This window comes from Malus sylvestris, chromosome 9 (assembly GCF_916048215.2).
Source record: "Malus sylvestris chromosome 9, drMalSylv7.2, whole genome shotgun sequence".
Lineage (NCBI taxonomy): Eukaryota > Viridiplantae > Streptophyta > Magnoliopsida > Rosales > Rosaceae > Malus > Malus sylvestris.
Genome location: NC_062268.1, coordinates 814,766 through 832,100, shown reverse-complemented (window position 1 = coordinate 832,100; position 17,335 = coordinate 814,766). Strand labels below are relative to the sequence as shown.

At 39.3% G+C, this 17,335-nt stretch overlaps 2 protein-coding genes, 1 long non-coding RNA gene and 1 pseudogene across 7 annotated transcripts in view; 1 reads left to right on the top strand and 3 right to left on the bottom strand.

Moving 5' to 3' along the window:
* LOC126634647 (uncharacterized) overlaps positions 1-7,419 on the bottom strand; it is a 43,207-nt gene extending 35,788 nt beyond the window's left edge. The window contains exon 1 of the long non-coding RNA XR_007627412.1: positions 7,356-7,419. This is a non-coding gene — a long non-coding RNA (uncharacterized LOC126634647). The remainder of the gene's footprint in view (positions 1-7,355) is intronic.
* Positions 1-7,857, top strand: part of LOC126634641 (UPF0481 protein At3g47200-like) — a 44,468-nt gene extending 36,611 nt beyond the window's left edge. Inside the window, exons 1-2 of one of the 5 annotated variants that reach the window (XM_050305171.1) lie at positions 5,694-5,995; positions 6,096-7,857. In XM_050305171.1, the coding sequence (XP_050161128.1) occupies positions 6,264-7,649 (1,386 nt within the window). In that variant the 5' untranslated portion in view covers positions 5,694-5,995; positions 6,096-6,263 and the 3' untranslated portion in view covers positions 7,650-7,857. Of the gene's footprint in view, positions 1-5,693; positions 5,996-6,095 lie in introns of those variants that run through there. The other 4 variants (XM_050305172.1, XM_050305177.1, XM_050305175.1 and 1 more) reach the window with 4 other exon arrangements.
* A 2,144-nt stretch (positions 7,858-10,001) lies between these two features.
* LOC126582497 (protein LYK2-like) lies at positions 10,002-13,325 on the bottom strand (annotated as a pseudogene).
* Positions 13,326-14,863: 1,538 nt separating this feature from the next.
* On the bottom strand, positions 14,864-16,921 carry LOC126583975 (ribulose-phosphate 3-epimerase, cytoplasmic isoform). The gene is made up of 7 exons (XM_050248540.1): positions 16,696-16,921; positions 16,590-16,594; positions 16,017-16,079; positions 15,823-15,929; positions 15,598-15,695; positions 15,249-15,383; positions 14,864-15,150 (listed from the first exon to the last, which is right to left on the bottom strand). Exons 1-7 carry the CDS (start codon positions 16,810-16,812, stop codon positions 14,995-14,997), a joined length of 681 nt encoding a protein of 226 aa, XP_050104497.1. The 5' UTR covers positions 16,813-16,921; the 3' UTR covers positions 14,864-14,994.
* Positions 16,922-17,335: the final 414 nt, after the last annotated feature.

Below are 17,335 nucleotides of genomic sequence, written 5' to 3'. Positions count from 1 at the left end.
TCCCGCCGGTGTTCTTCACCCATTTCCGTCGACATTTCGTCATTTTTCCGGTGAGTTACATCAATCCATCACTTGGAAAACCCTCTATGATCTTCCCTCTTCCTATTACACCCCAAAAATCAAGGAGTTTGGCCTTGAAATTTGATTAAAACCGTGAGGGGTGTGCGGTAGCTTAGTGTGAAATTTCTTCAAAACTTGAAACGTTTTCTTTCAATTTCTAACACCCATAGCATCCTCTTAGGACCTGGAACAAAGCCCAAGCATTGAATTGGACGGTGGAGTTGATTTGAAGGTCGAATTGAAAACACCCAATTCTAGGGTTCTTCACGGTTTTGGTGAAATTGAAGTGCTTCCAAGCCAAATTGGTCTTGGCTTAAGGTATAAAGTTTACTCTACTCATTGAGATCTTCAATTCTGTATTTTTTGAGAATTTTTGGAAATAGTTGCATTTTCCGTCGAGCCGGGGCGGCCAACCGCCACCCACGGCGGCCCGTGCGGTGGCGCGTGGCCAATGGCCCACCAATGTCATTCTTAGCATGTTTTTAAGGTTCTAGATTCAGTTTTGATAATTGATGGACGTAAATTGAGTAATTGAACCTAAGTTCGTCTCGATTCGTGGTTAGGTGAAAATGTGAATTGACGATCTGACCGTTTGATCGTCACCAAACTTTGATACATTGTAATACGTAATATTTTAGGATTATAGGAACTTACGGATCGGGAATCCGATTTACGGATCTTTCGGAATTGGAGTTGTAAGTTCATAAAATAGAATGTTATCCGTCACTTGGTTTTGGAAATTGACGGAGATCCGACCGTTGGATGGTAATGAAATTTTAGGATGATGTCCTAGAGGTATATTGTGGACCTCTGGAAGTTATGGATTTGAAATCTGAGTTGCAGATCTTCCGAATCGAACTACGTAGTGACGTGTTTTATATAAGTTATATATTCTATCGATATGATTTATGAGGTTGAATTTGATTATTGTTCTAGGCAGCGATCGTCATGACGCCTTGATGTGTTGTTCTAGGGAGTTGTAGGGCGAACTCCAGGTGAGTGGGCAGTATTTTCTGTTTATACCTATATGCTATTGAAATTCCCATAAATTGAGTTTTAATGAAAGTATGTTTCTAAAATGCCATGCATGCATGATATGAATGATATGAGTTATATGAATTGATAATTGATGCATATATATATGTGAATTGGTGCTGTGGATGCACAGGTAAGTATCAGGTGAGTTTTATATTATTCATGTGAATCATTGATGATGTATATTATGTTGATAGCTCATAACCTGCACCCTTGGTGTTAGTGCTTATATTATTCACTGCACCGCACGCTCGCCTTGGATCCAAGTAGGTGAATGTCGTACATACCATGTGAGGGTTCCAACATGCTAGTCGTATTATCGTATAGATCGCTAGAGGTGATTCCGACTAGTGGGTGACCTTAGTTTATGCGCGCCGATGATTGATGAGAGAAGCACTAGAGTGTATTATTACACCATTCATGTCGTACAGACTACTTCAGGTAGTTCCGACTTATATGCAGTGTAGTGTCGTACAGGTCACCGAGGTGACTCCGGTTGAATTGGATGTTGAGCTATAGAATTAACTGTACAAGACCAACTGTAGGGTCTCCGGTTAATTCACCATTTCACCTGTTACATTGATGGATCATTCATTCTGTTTTTGAAATTATAACATGGCATACTTTCTGGTTTTTGAGAAAAATTGATGATTTGAGATTTATGAAAAGTATTATGCTATTATGCTATTTTCTGGGAAAGTATACAGGTTTTACAGCGAGGGGTTAGAAATGTTTTAAAAGAAAAGTTTTCGAAAAACTTTGTTTTACTGACCCACTCAATTTTGTTTTGCGCCCCTCCAGGTTCTAGTTAGCAGAGCTTTGGTGGCCACGAGGAATCCAGCGGTGTTCTGACAGAATTCACAAAAGTAGGACTCATCCTCGGGTGTTTCATCTTGGTAATTGTATTTTTTTTAAAGCTTCCGAACTGTGTAAATGGTTACGTCACACTCACGTGACGCCCAGCATGCCCTCCTTCGGGATGGGGTGTGTCATCCACCATATGTTTTGGGGTACAACAGGTACACGCCCAGTGCCCATTGCCACCACACCTATGGCAGGCTCCTTCAGGGTTTCTAGGAGTGTTGTTCATATGAGTTTTTCCTTTGTGGCGATTTACATTCTTGAAGTTCGGGCTTGAATTATGCCTTGGAATCTGGTTGTGAAACTTGATACCACAATTATTGTCTTTCCAATTCCACCAGCCTCGCTTATGGTCATGTCCTTTTTTGTAATTATTGCCATGAAAGGATGTGATATTTACTTCGAGACAGCATTCACTTCTGGAAATGGTGCTGATCTAGTAGGTCGGGACTGATGATTTTTCATCAGCAGCTCATTGTTTTGTTCAGCTATAAGGAGTATAGATATCAGCTGGTTGTATTCAGTAAAACCTCGCTCTCTATATTGCCGCTGCATGAGCACGTTAGAGGCATGAAAAGAGTTGAAAGTCTTTTCTAGCATATCTTCCTTAGTGATGGTTTCCCCACATCGCTTCATCTCGGAGCTAATTCTAAACATAGCAGAATTGTACTTAGCCATTAACTTGAAATCATGAATCCTTAGGTGTGTCCACTCATAACGAGACCTTGGAAGAATCATCGTTTTCTGGTGATTGTATCTATTTTTCAATGCCTTCCAAAGGGCTAATGGATTTTCAACCGTTAGGTACTCACTCTTTAGTCCTTGGTCAAGGTGGCGACAGATAAAGATCATGGCATTTGCCTGATCTTGAGAGGATGCACTGTTTTCCTCCTTGATGGTTACTCCAAGATTCTATGCCTCCAGATGGATCTTGGCATCTACTACCTAGGTAAGGTAGTTATTCCCAGTAATATACAGGGCAACAAAATCAAGCTTCTTCAAGTTTGCCATTTTCTTTTCTGAAAGAAAAAATAAGATGTGTAAGAACTTGCAACAATATATATTTTGGAGGAATGTAGTGTTAGAACTTCTGGTTCTTACAAATTTTTCATTTTGATCTTCATGCCAAAATGATAAGCACTCGAAACTTCAAGTTCAAGATTTACATGATTAATAAGAATGGCGACTGTACCGCACCTATTCTCATTAAAGCAATAAAGCAAAGTATGGGCAATTATACCACACCACTCAAGTAGTAGGAAAATTTAAATATGCAGAGTAAGAGTGGGTGATTATACCGCATCACCTAAAATTGCAGTAAAATTAAATCTGCAGTTCAAGATGGGTGATTGTATCACACCATCTTTGATCGCAGTAAAATTAATATAAATAAACACTGGGTTAGTAGTCAGGAGCTACACCAAACAAGAAATCAAAAATATAAGTAATTGTTATATTAAGAACTAGGAGCAGGCAATGTGCTAGCAGATCTTGACGAGGGTACATCAGGCAGGTAAGGCAGATGAGGAAGAAGATCAGTAAAATCCTTGGAGGAAGACTTTTTCGGCGAAGGGAAATGAGAATTGGTTAGGGTTAGAGAGATATGCTAATAACGTGTTATAAATAGACAACAATTAGAGGGATAACCTTTGCTAGGGGCAGAGCTATGCGGGTGCAAAATATTACACTGTTTAGTTTCGTAAATATAACACAAAAGTATTACATAGGAAGTAAGGGATACTGATATTATTGTTTTGCTTCTTTTCTTAGTTGTGTATTTTTCAATTACACATGGAGTGGTCTTTATATAGAGCCATATCCGTGACAAAATAAAATATGAAGTGATCGCTTCTTTTGAAAATTTTCACATAATAACAAATTACTACTGTAGCCTTTTTTTATAACTGCAAATAATAACAAATATATTACTATTCTAAAGTCTTCTCGTCTTTTACCAGAAGCATGTGGGCATTCACCCCACTACTTTTACAAAACAACGAAAAAAACATGATATTGAATAGTTATATATATGAAGGAGATTTTTTTGAAGATCTAAGAGTGGCCCAGCATTAATCGCACAATATTGTCTCATTCTTGTATATACCACATATTAGTATTGTATGTGGGAGACTTTGTCATAAAAGATTTATATATATATCATAGATCTTTTATGACAAAGTCTCCCACATACAATACTAATATGTGGTATATACAAGAATGGTACAATATTGTGCGATTAATGCTGGGCCACTCTTAGATCTTCAAAAAAATCTCCTTTATATATATATATATATATATATATATATATATATATATATATATATATATATATCATAAATAAATAAATATATATATATATATCAAAAATCTTTTATGACAAAGTCTCCCACATACAATACTAATATGTGGTATATGCAAGAATGAGACAATATTGTGCGATTAATGTTGGGCCATTCTTAGATCTTGAAAAAAATCTCCTTCATATATATATATATATATATCATAAATCTTTTATGACAAAGTCTCCCACATACAATACTAAGAGCAAGTCCATCGGAGTGGACATTGCCCAGCACACAGTCCAAAAAACAGCCCAGCACCCTGTCCATTACCTCCAGCCCGCGCAACAGCCTGGGGCCCAGCCCATGCTGGTCTCTGGGCCAGCTCAAAATTGACCGACCAAGAAGCTGGGCAAGTGGCCACGTGGCAACTTTCTGGCTTTTGGATTTGAATATTTTTCAAATCCAACGGTCCAGATTAATTAACTATATTAAAATTTATTAAAAATTATAAAAAAAATACAGAAAAATTATAAAAAAATACAGAAAATTTTTAAAAATGTTATTTTTTTTTTCTATAAATAATAAAGTTTGTGGTTGAAGAATAAAGTGTATTTGATGAGTTTATGTAATTTCATTTTAGTGTGTTTTTTTTATAGTTTATTTGATGAGTTTATGTAATTTTATTTTAGTGTGTTTTTTTTTAAGTTTATTTGATGAGTATGTAATTTTATTTTAGTGTGTATTTTTTTTTAAGTTTATTTGAAATTTTATCCGAAATTGATTAAAAATCTTATCCGAAATAAACTTAAAAAAAAAAACACACCAAATAAATGTGCTGGGTGCTAGCGCATTTTTTTAGGGGTGGAGATGCCTTGGCCTATTACTGTTCACTCAAGTCTATTATTGTTCACTTGAGTGGATAAATGCGCTGGGTGCTGGCGCAAAGTCCTTAGACGTGGATTTGCTCTAATATGTGGTATATACAAGAATGAGACAATATTGTGCGATTAATGCTGGGCCACTCTTAGATCTTCAAAAAAATCTCCTTCATATATATATATATCATAAATCTTTTATGACAAAGTCTCCCGCATACAATACTAATATGTGGTATATACGAGACAATATTGTGCAATTAATGCTGGGCCACTCTTAGATCTTGAAAAAAATCTCCTTCACAAGTTAATTAGGTTGTGGTCAATTTTGTAGCAGCCTTGGCGTAGGGTCAATTCCATCGTTTTCTAACTTTACCCAACTGAAGTTTTTATCCACACACGTCTCTCAAATTGTCTCTTTTGATGTGATGGTGCAAGATTAGAAAAAAAAAAAAGATTTAGATACTATCAGTGGGGAGATAATACAAACTTGGAAGGACAAGACGTCGGCTAACAAGAATATGAATTGAATTAATTAAAAAGCAAATTATAGTAGTTTTCAAGTCTGCTGTCAATCAAACTCAAACCAAATACAGAGAGGAGGGGTGTTAAGGAGATGTGAAATAGGGAACGAAAAAATTATGTTCTTTGTTAACAATTTTGGAGGTGTTAAAAGAGATGCGAATTAGGGCTTCCTTTATAGGTAAGAAACTTAATACTCTCGCCTATAGATATAAGATTTAGGTTTCCATTCTCATAAATAATATTTTGGTACAAACCCTACACCATATAAGAGTGCATAAGGCGTTTAGAGAGATAAATATCTTTGCTTATTTAATTACTGATCGTGGTTGAATCTTGTTCAACCCGTGGCTTCTCAAGGTTAGTATTTTTAGTCTGCGATTATGGAGGACTTACTCTTTGATCTGCTGAATCATCTTCTCATTAACGTCCTACATAATTGCATTTGTTTAATTTTCAGGTGCATGGAGCCCATCCCATTTTATTTTATCGTTCTGCACATGTGTCAAACTGTGATTATCATAAATATAAAGGTTGCCTGCTTCTAAGCGAATGCGCTAAGTATTATCCTTTATAAATACTTCAGAGTTTGTTTGGTTGCAATTTGGTTCAGAATTTATCTGCAGTCATGGAAAGTGAGAGAAAAATTAACGAAGCCGATGATAGTATTTCCATGGAATCCATTGTTATAGACAATGACGGTATTGTAGAAAAATTGAAAAACAACATCGCAAAAAAGCTTCTCTATGATTCGCCATTGCCAGCATCCTGCTGCATCTTCAGAGTTCCCCACCAGGTTCGGCGACAAAACGTACAAGCATACGAACCTGACATCGTCTCAATCGGACCCTATCACCATGGCCGCTGTGGCGATCAATTCCGACTCATGGAAAATGTGAAGGGCTGGTACTTACAGCGCCTTCTCTCACACGCAAACCTAACTTTGGAAACCTTGATCAAAGGTGTCATGGATTTGGACAAGCCCGCTCGCAATTGTTACGCAGAGCCATTGGATCATCTCAACAAGATAGACTTTGTTGAGATGATGGTACTCGACGGATGCTTCCTAATCGAACTATTTCGAAAAGGACTTTCCATCCTTGAACAAGACGAGAACGACCCTGACGACACTGACGACCCTGTTTTCAGTGTGTCCTGCATGCTGGGATATCTTCAGCATGACATTCTCCTGCTAGAAAATCAGCTCCCATGGTTTGTTCTCGAGCGGTTATACAATATAACCGCCGTGAAGAATACTACGAGCGAAGGAAATGCTATCTTCCTCGCCGACCTTGTGGAACACTTCTTCAGACAATTCATCGGGGGCGATGGTACTGGATTCCGAGAAATTCTGCATCCCTCTCCCAATATCCTGCACATACTTGATCTCATGAGAACCCTGATCGTTGTGCCGATTGAAAATTCTGCGATTGAAAATTCTGTCTACCAACAAAATGAAGCCCAACGGCTAATCAAGCGGCAGAGGCTTCCAAACGTGACAACTCTGTCCGAAGCCGGCATTAAATTCCAAAAAAGTTCCGAAATGGACATAAAGTTCGAAAAAGGGTTGCTCACTATTCCACCACTAGAAATCCACGAGCTGACAGGACCGCTCTTCAGGAACCTCATCGCCTTCGAGCAATGCTACGACTACGACCTGATGATGACGTCTTACGCCGTCCTGATGGATAATCTCATCGATACGAGCAAGGACATCGACCTTCTTTGCGAGAAGGGAATACTGACAAACTGGTTGAGCCCGGAAGACGCTGCGCAGTTCTTCAACCATCTGCACAGTGACACGTTGGTCATCAGATTCTACTACGGGGGACTCTGCGATGCTGTGAATCAGCATTACAACACTAACTGGAACAAGTGGATGGAAAAGCTGAGGCGCGAGTATTTTGGTACGCCGTGGGCGATTATTTCTTTGGTTGCGGCGTTTATTCTGCTAGTCCTCACAATGTTGCAGACAGTATACACAATTCATCAGTATTATCATCCTCCTGAGTAGTTATATTAATTTGGATGTAAGTTAAGAGAAGTTTTCGGTTTGTTATTGTCTGGATTTGTAAGTTTTTTATGGACAACCTTGTAGATAGAATTTAGGTGTGACGGCTTGATCACATGTGACGGCTTGATCACATGTCTTGTACGACCACCAAATAAAATGTTGTCACATTGTTATATCGGTGATTAATAATTCAAAGCAAGTATGCATCTATTTATAAGCAAATTAATAAAATCACATAATCATGCTAAGGCATGTGACCTCACCCTAGCAAAAGGACTAGTTACTCATAAACATAATAAAAACTAAAGAAAACACCATTAACTAGAAAAATGATTGAAAACACCTTATAGGTAAAAAAGTCAAATTCTCCAAAGCTTTGCTAAGTTCTCTCAATGGTGCGTAAAAAACCCTAATGACTAAAAAGCCTTATTTATACTACTGCAAATTAAAATCCTTACTAAACCCTAAAAAAGTCTTCCAAAAAGTAGGAAATATAATAGCAAAAGGATAACTTAAAAACACAATCTAAATCTGACAAGGAAATCTGTCCAGCATAGAAATAGCCACATTTCTTGACTTTCATAGCTCCAAAACAAACCCAAAACAGCTAGAATTAAAGATTAAGACCTCCTCTTCAAGTTCCAAGAAGAGCCCAAGTCCAAAGTCCATTATCTTCCAGCACAAAAGTCGCAAATAAGCTCTGTAACCTAATCTGCCAGCACCGCACGATGGGCATAAATTAATTTTCTACGATCATATACTTCAAGATAAAATTATGAAATTTTGACACAACCTTCTTAACAGACTCACGAATCCGTTCCAGTTGGAATCACTAAAAAATACCACCGTTTGATTAATTTATGCTTAGAAATGATTCACATGTCCTACATTGAAAATACATGATAAAACATCAAAATCTCACCAAAATATACCAAGAATAGGGGAAAATATATAGTTGTTGACCCTAGAAACTACCAAGCCTACGTGGCGCGTAGGTCGAGTAATCTATAAGCTAACTACATCCTTCGGTGAATGCGGGGCGTGCCAACTCGTCGGCCGAGCTCGGCCGAGGAGTAAATTTTGTTGATGTTGCGTTGGGTGCGCTGCTGACTTCTGCGTCTTGCGATTGCGATCGAGAAAAGAACACGTCTCGGCCTCTTGGGCTCTTAAACCTGAAGACAAGGTTACTATTCTTACGAAGTTCACGAGTCGTCGCTGTCAGATTCGGTCACAGTGATGTTATTTGTCAAAGTAAACTCACGCCGAATCGACACCAGAGTGTAAGGGCACAAATATTCAAAGCAAATATAAGTTTTAATGGTGAACGTGGTTCGGCCGTCCGAATGCCGAACTCTAAATCCCACTTGGGAATATCCAATCATAAAATAACTCGGTGAGCAAAGCGCCGAGCTCGATATGCCGTAACACCTCACTTCGCCGAGAAGGCTAATGAGATGACCTCAATCAATAAGGATCCGGAAATCCTCCTCGACCGAGACTTGGATAGGTAATCAACCGTTCTTGCCGCAGTGCTGTTGATGCCAACAGAAGATACTGCGAGATCGACTAATTCTACGGTGACAGAGCTATCTATGCCAACTTAAGATATCACTGGTTGCTTCCACAGTGCTGTTGATGCCAACGGAAGATGTGTCAGCGAAAAAGAAAGAAAAAATCTCTTGTTGAGTTTGCGCAGGGCAGTTTTGTATTGATTTGCAGGGGGCCTGAATGATGCGCAGCCTCTTCTATTTATAGCAACGGCTCCCCCCAAGGTCGAGTTAAAAACCTACTCGGACTAGGTCTTCTTCTCCTAATCAGCACCAACTCGACCAGTCCTATTTTCACTGGATTGTGAACCTAGTCCTTAACCGAGCCGGATTCGTTTCCGGGTCCTGCCGAGACTCCTCATTGCACTAGGACTCGGCTTCTTGCGTTATGACCTAGCCGGCCTAGGTTTGGAGGCCCACGTACTAAACGATCCATGGCATTCTTGTCGCAAGGCCTTCCAGGCTAAGAATGATTCTATACTCGGCCCAAACTATTATTTTGGGCCCAAACAATAGTATAAAATAGACTCATTACACATCCAACATGCTATTCCTTGCGGGTGTGAATCACACGATGGTGGTCCGAATAGACTAAAATTGTTCTATGAGTCTTCCCGACTTTGAAATGGTGGATTACTGTGACAAAGTCATTTGCCAGTCCTTTCAAAAAATAAAAAAAAATAAAAACCGTTGACGCTCTGCGCCTATAAAGTATTGAAGCTCTGCGCCTATAAAGTAGCTAGTGCTAGCAGTACCAAAGCCGTTTATTATTTGAATTTTGAGGAAACAAAGATATTACATGCCAAGATCCTAAGACAAAAGTAGAAACATTTGTAACAGCGCCCAGAAGAACATGTCTTCTGTTTGCATCCTCCAATGCTTTATTCACAAATTGTTTGCCGCCGCTGCTGCCTTCACCAGCGGCTTACAAGAGTTCTCACTGATCAAAATATTCTCTCCCTCCATGCTTTTCGACTCCTCCACCAATCGCGACAACATCTCGACAACTTCCCCTGCACTAGGCCTCAAACTAGGGTCTTCGTCGACGCAGGCCCTCGCATGATTCGCCAATGTGACAGCTGCATCGAACGAATAGTTATCCCCCAACGCGCTGTCCATCCACTCTCTTAGCTCCTCTGCATTGTCCGACTTCAACACGGATTTGATCTTCTTCGAGAGGTAAAAGTTTTTTTCTCCCTTGGCGCCCGGCCTGCTTATTGGATTTTGTCCACACAAGACCTCTAGCAACACCACACCGTACGCAAATATGTCAATGCTCGGAGAAATCACACCCTGTTGAACATATTCGGGTGCCATGTACCCAAGGCTCTGATCCTCGGCTTCATTTTCAGCGCACTTTGCCATGCCGAAATTCCCAATCTTCGCATTGAATTCTTCATCTAGGAAAATGTTTCGGCTCTTGACATTTCGATGGACATAAGGGAGGTTCATAATGTGGTGCATGTACTGCAATGCCATGGCCACATCAAGACATATCCTCAGCCTTTGGCTCCACGTTAAGAAACAATAGCATGACGCAATGAACTGGTTTTTGATTGCCAATCCGCCGTGGAGCCAGTCCTTCAAAGATCCATTCTTCGCGTACTCAAAAACCAGAAACGATTCTTCCCCCTCCGGCCTCAAGCAAGTTCCCAACAGCCTCATTACGTTGGGGTGATGGTGAATTGCGTCATGACAAAGGCCAAACTCTATCTTCGGAATGCTGTCCGGCTGCGTGCGCTTTACTGCCAAGTTCTTCCCGCTTAGGCGGCCGTGGTACACAGATCCCTCGATATGGTTGCTCGAACTGAAGTCCTCGGTCGCTCTCCTCAGCTCCTCAATTGTATACATCTCCACCAGCGCCTTTCGTGGTGTGGTGGTCTCGACGATCTGACTGTCAAAAGTATCTTCAGATCCTTCAAACGACACTTTCTTGTCACTTGTTGTCCTCACACTTAGGCTGAGCTGTTGCAACTCCACATCACATCCTTTTGGTGAAGTCGTTTTCTTTTTCTTCATCTTAAGTAGCAAGAATGCTGCCGCGATAGCAATGCTGGCTCCAACAGTAACTCCGCTAAGCACGACATACAACTCGATCTGGTCCATCTTCGCCTTCTTCTTGTGTGGACTAATTGCTGGGATGCTAGTTACCGGAAAGCGCAAATTGGTTTCCCGGGGTTTTGCTAGGGGACCGAGTATAGGTTTTCTTTCAAGCGGAATCAGAAGAGATGTAATAGGTGTCAAACTTTCGGGTCTAAAGCTTTCGAATGATCTGTTATTTGCAGATACGATAGCTTCTTGTGTTGTATTGAACTTAACAGCCAATTCAAAAATTGTTTCGCCTTCACTCACCGGATATGAAATCAAGTGGACAAGCACATCTCAAGGGGATCACCAACTGAAGCTTATCAGCAAGCCCACCACTGCCTCACTTACAATCAATCGGTATCAACAAAAGTTCGTCTTTAGGAAGAAACTCCGTGTTAGCTGAAAATCCGTTCGCGTCTGCTATCACCAACGGATTGAGGCCCAAGTAAGCGCTCAGATTGGAGAGAGAGGAGTAGTACGCGTTAGTGCGAAGAATCGCGAAAGTTGCACACTTGTTCTCTACAGATGATGCATTTGCAGCGTTGCAGTAGCAGCCGGAAGCGTCAGGAGACGGTAAGAAGTGAGAAGAAAAATAGGAAGGAAGAAGAAGCAGCAGCTGCAGCCATGCCGATGAACCACTAGGCTGACCACTCAGTTCCACATGAGCCTACAAAAAATAAAAACAATTAAAAAACTTACTTTGTGAAAGTGAATATTTTGGATCTATACAAAATAATTTTGAAAATTGAATGGGAGAATTTTGTCAAAGTTGTTCATGAACAAGATTCTTGGGGATGGCGAAGGAGTTGTTTAATTAGTCCTTACCTTGGGCTAATCCATCCATCCTCCATTACCAAATGCTAGCTAATGGGCAGCTACTTATCCCCAAGTTCCAAATGTCGCTTACCATAAACACTTTTTCATCGGATAGGATGTTTGTTATTTAACAAGACGGATAGTTAATATCGGATTGATAAATCGTCAATAACATTAGTAGATAATATATCAAAAGAAAAAATTATCGACGTGTTATCGATACATAATTTGTCAGTTACTAGTTTGATATTGATCATAAGCCGTTATTCTCTAGACAAGATGTTATTTAGTCATTTTAAATGGTGTCGATAAATCATGAATACTATTGATAGGTAACATATCAATAACAAAAAATAATAACATGTAATTCAAACGTTATCCTCGTAAATGAAATGAAAAATGGAAGAAAGTTTAATTGGCAAGCAGGCAACATCAGTATGGATAAAAATGATGCAGGATTTGGAGAAAATTGAGGATAAAAATGAATGGAAATACAATCGAAGAGACAGTGATGTAGTTTAAAAGCGAGGCATGAAATAAAGGACTACGTTTTATTGATAGGTCAAGTTGGTTATGAAGATCTTAGGTTGGGAAGCTCCACCACTCACCAATCAATCAAATAGTCAAGTCCCCCCCCCCCCACCCGGCTGATCACATCAATTTTTTTATCTTACGGAATGGCAGAGAATCGAACATAAAACTTGTTTTGGATTTCAAAATGAAAAATAACGGTACAATGACCTCTATATTATATAAATTCTCTCGATAATACTCTTTGAAGAAATTTATATGGCTGACAATAGAACTAGATAAAAAGTTCGACACACTCACAAAGCAGTCAACCTCTCTACATTTAGGTACCACTTAGATCATAAGTAGGTAAAAACCCTAATATTACAGTTCACTCATTTGTGAGTGGGTGGTCGAACAGTCCACCTAGTCTGACTAGTCTCGAACGCCAAAATTTATCCAATCTTTGACATCTGTACAATGGCTTAAGTCTAACTAAGATTCAGATTCTTTCCAAAAAAAAAAAAAACTAAGATTCAGATTAGTAAAAATATGGTTTTGGAAACTCCCATATTTCTCAAAATTTCAAGCACATCCCAATGAGAGATTTTTCAATACCATCTGGCCAGCGGTATGCCACGTGTCATTATATAAGTATAATAATGTTTTTTTTAAGTGTCATTTCACTTATATTTCGCATGTGATGTACACCCATGTTTCAAACACACTGAAATTATCTACATCCTAAGATTAAAGTTAAAAAAGATGAATGCACATTTCGTTCAAGGCAAATATTTAAGTTAAGAAATCCGGAACCGGATCCCCTCCGGACCCAAATGAACTAAGCCCAAAGATCAAATGATCTGGACCATTGAAATTTGATCAAACGGCTACAATTATTATAACTTTAGAGATATTTTCTATTTGTAACAGTTTGATCAAATTTCAATTACCTAGATCATTTAATCCTTAGACTCAGATTTTTTGAGTCCGGATGGGATCCGGTTCCAAGAAATCCAAGTCGCAATGGACGAACGAAAGAGGCCAACAGTGGATGGCACGTGATAACACATGCTGACCACTTCCCTTTTGGTCAACAATAATAACCAAAGTATCAACTTGGGACTTCGGAGCATGCCTAAAGATGTAACCTAATGCCTTTGCCGACATAACAAGTTGGGAGTCGCGATTTTCTCCTCTCCCGCCGGCGCATCCACAACAAAGTTACGTTACTGTCCGGCCGCACGTGTACTATACGACAATGCTCAGGTGAGATTAAACTTGTTAATAAAAAAATAGAACTTGATTTCCTCCTTCCTAATAGGTAATAGGTATCGATCCGATCTCTCACTTTTCTGTTTCATTAAATATGTAATTAAGCGTTTCATTATGTTTTTTTTATAGGTCTTCCTAAAGTAATTTCTTCTCTCCTAAAAATGGATAACATAACTTGAGAAATGCTAATGATTCTCTTAAAAGTGAAACTCTTCATAAACTCTCTGCCGCATCATGTTTTTGACGTACTGTTTTATAATATTGGCATGAGAATTGACGTTACATTGTAAGATGACGGAGTCACTTTTACGAAAGTCTCTTAGCATTCCTCCACTTTTACATCTTCCTCGAATAAAAAAAATACTTGTTTTATGTAACAATTCAATAGTGGATGCCAAATGCAAACATTGTGTTCAGATCGCATATGATGTCTGGTACATGTGCTCTATACTCCACAGATCTGGAGAACAATATAATCTCGATATAAAATAAACATGTGCTAACGTCGAATACAGGATTGTCTGGATAAAATTTGCTGAGAAACGATTTTAACCAAACATTCCCAATGTAAGCAACTGAAGATTTCCCTTGTAGGGAAGAACTTCCATGCACAAAAATGCTACCAAGTCAGTAAACCCAAACCATTCACGTATCGCCATGTGAAAAAAATAAAACGGATGACTTGATTTGAGATAATGACTCGGTGGCATCCTTGTTGCATGCAAGTCTCTCTTTACAAGGCGGCCATAGTGAGGCTAAATTCACCTTATAACCTCATTCGAAAACTGACTACTAAGATGAATGATTGAGACAAATCCCTAAAGATAATGAACATATCGTCAGTACGGTTGTATTTATACAGCCTCAAGCAATCCGATGAGCGATAACAAATAAAAAAGATCGACATAAATGTATGCAATGTATCAAGGAATTGCCAGCCGAGGGATGTCATGATATTCAAGTACGACATAAGAAATGTAAGATGTAAAAAGCATCCGCAGACTCATCACATTTTTAAAACTATGTCAATTCGATCATAGAGGTACACACTGTAAATGTATGTTGATAAAATAAAAACAAATTATGATGTCTGCTTGCCCATACCAGTATCAACTTTTCTGTTGAATTCCCTCAACGCTACTTCGCAAAAGGGATATTACTGTCGCAGGCTCAGGGTCTCCAAACACGGAACTGCCTGCAACTATGCAGTTAGCTCCGGCTGAAGCTGCCACGTCAATCGTTGAAGGTCCTAAGCCACCATCTACCTGTGACATGAGAATGAAAGGAACTTTAGCACCTGTCCCCGGAAGAAACAACCCTTAAAATGTGTGTTGAGAGGAAACATATGGGATTATTGACTTACCTCTATATCTAGCGAAGGGTACCTTTGTCTTAGTGTGCGCACCTTCTCCATCATTTCTGGCATGAATTTTTGTCCCCCGAATCCAGGTTCTACCGTCATAACAAGAACCATTTCAACATGATTTTCACCTTCTATCTGTAAATAACAAAACATCATTTGAATATCTTCCGTATTAAAATGTCTCTCCGGATTAGACAGTTACTGAATACTAAACAATGGATACGATGACAAAAGATCAGATTGTCTTTCCTAGGTCACTAAATGTCATGCAAGTAAGCCTGGTCAATCAATACATATACACCAAAACTATATGGGGTGGGGGGTTTAGATACAAAGAAAGAAGCAAGACCAGAGGATAAACTTCTTCAATTGGCGTTCCGGGCTTTAATGCCACACCTGGCGTCATGCCCTTGGACTTAATTCTTTGAACAAGTTCTTGCCAATTGTCTGCACAAACAAGGATAACGAAAGATAATGAAGGAAAAGTAGGGAGTCCCTTTTGTATCAAGAAAATACCACACGAACAGGTAAAGGAAGTAAAATAGGAACATTCCAATTCGCGACCACAACCAACCTTTAGATACTTCAACATGAAATGTAAAACCTGAAGCACCGGCTTTTCCCATAGGTTCGACATAATCAAGTGGATTTGTGACCATAAGGTGACAATCAAGATACGCCCTGTAGGCGAAAAAAGGAACGATACCATCATACCAACATCCATTATACTTGATAAAAATGAACATAAAACAATGTCAAGGTAGTTACTTTGTGTGCTTTCTCAAACTCTGAATGACCGGAGCACCGAGTGTTAAATTCGGGACAAAGTGCCTGTTGGTAAGAAAGATAAATGAATACAAGACCACCCACTATTTACATTTGTGAGAAAAAACAAACGTTGCGATTACCATAAAACATCAATTAATTACAATGTCTTCAGTAAGCACATACGAAATTTTTCAAAGAAAGCAACTTCATGGATAGATTATGCAAAGATGTCGACTTGAATACGAAAAATCACACATTAATCCAATTATTAACCAGTAGCTAACAGAATTATCATAACAATACCAACAACAACAACAAAGCCTTATCCCACTAGATCAGGTCCGTCGGGCTGTATGAATCCTAGAATACCACTGCGCTCAGTTTTGCGCCAAGTCTTAACAGAATTTTCAAAATCTATTCAATCATTAACTACTCACTGTATCAAAATTTAACCAAGTAAATAAATTTGTTTAAAAAAAAAGAATTAGCAAACCCAATTCGTTGGCAGCCACTTGAGAGTCATGAGATATTGGGAATTACTAAAACAGCAACAACAACAAAAATCAAACTTACCCATCCTGCAAAACAAACACGAGGTTTTTGTCAAAAACCAGACATGGTATTAATGAAAAAACATTGAAATTCATCGGACAATAGAAGAGATGGATTGAGGGCGTACCATGATGTCCATGTGGAGCCAATCGGCGCCGCATTTGAGCATGCGCTCGGCCTCCGATGCCAAATTGGCGAAGTCCGACGACAGCATCGACGGGGCTATTTTCGCCGCCACACCCATGTTTTCAGAAGCCGCCGGTTTAGTCAACTAACTTTTCAGTTTTTGGTGGGAGAAGACAAAGACGCCACGACAAGTCCGAGAAGACAAAAGTTAGATGCGGGCGGAGGGTCGGTGGTACGAGTAGTTAACATACAGCGCGGCTCAGCTTAGGCCCAAAAATGGATCAAGAAACCTCTGAGGCCCAATAAGTAAATGGACAAACTTACAATAACAAATCAAATGGATGGTTGACTTGTTGTCGGAGTTGTGCTCGAAAAGTCAATTTGTGTGCCTCTATTGGGGAAGACATCGGATCTCTCCCATCAAAGCCATCAAGTCCACACATTCGGACTATTGAAATTTGATTTAACGGTTACAAATAGGGGCCTCTGAAAAGCTATAATAATTTTAGTCGTTTGATCAAATTTTAATAACCTAATTGAGCGGACTTGGTAGCTTTGGTGGGAGAAATCTGGAGATGATCTCTTACCCCCTCTTTTGTACCTCAAGTTATAAACTAGAGTTTGGGAAGCCCATCTCTTGT

Coding starts and splice junctions, on each gene's coding strand:
- LOC126583975 (XM_050248540.1), bottom strand. CDS start 16,812: ATGGGTGTGGCGGCGAAAATAGCCCCGTCGATGCTGTCGTCGGACTTC. Junction 15,696..15,822: donor TCATGTTGAAGTATCTAAAG/GTTGGTTGTGGT, acceptor TTGTTTGTGCAG/ACAATTGGCAAGAACTTGTT. Junction 15,384..15,597: donor TTGAAGAAGTTTATCCTCTG/GTCTTGCTTCTT, acceptor TGTTATTTACAG/ATAGAAGGTGAAAATCATGT.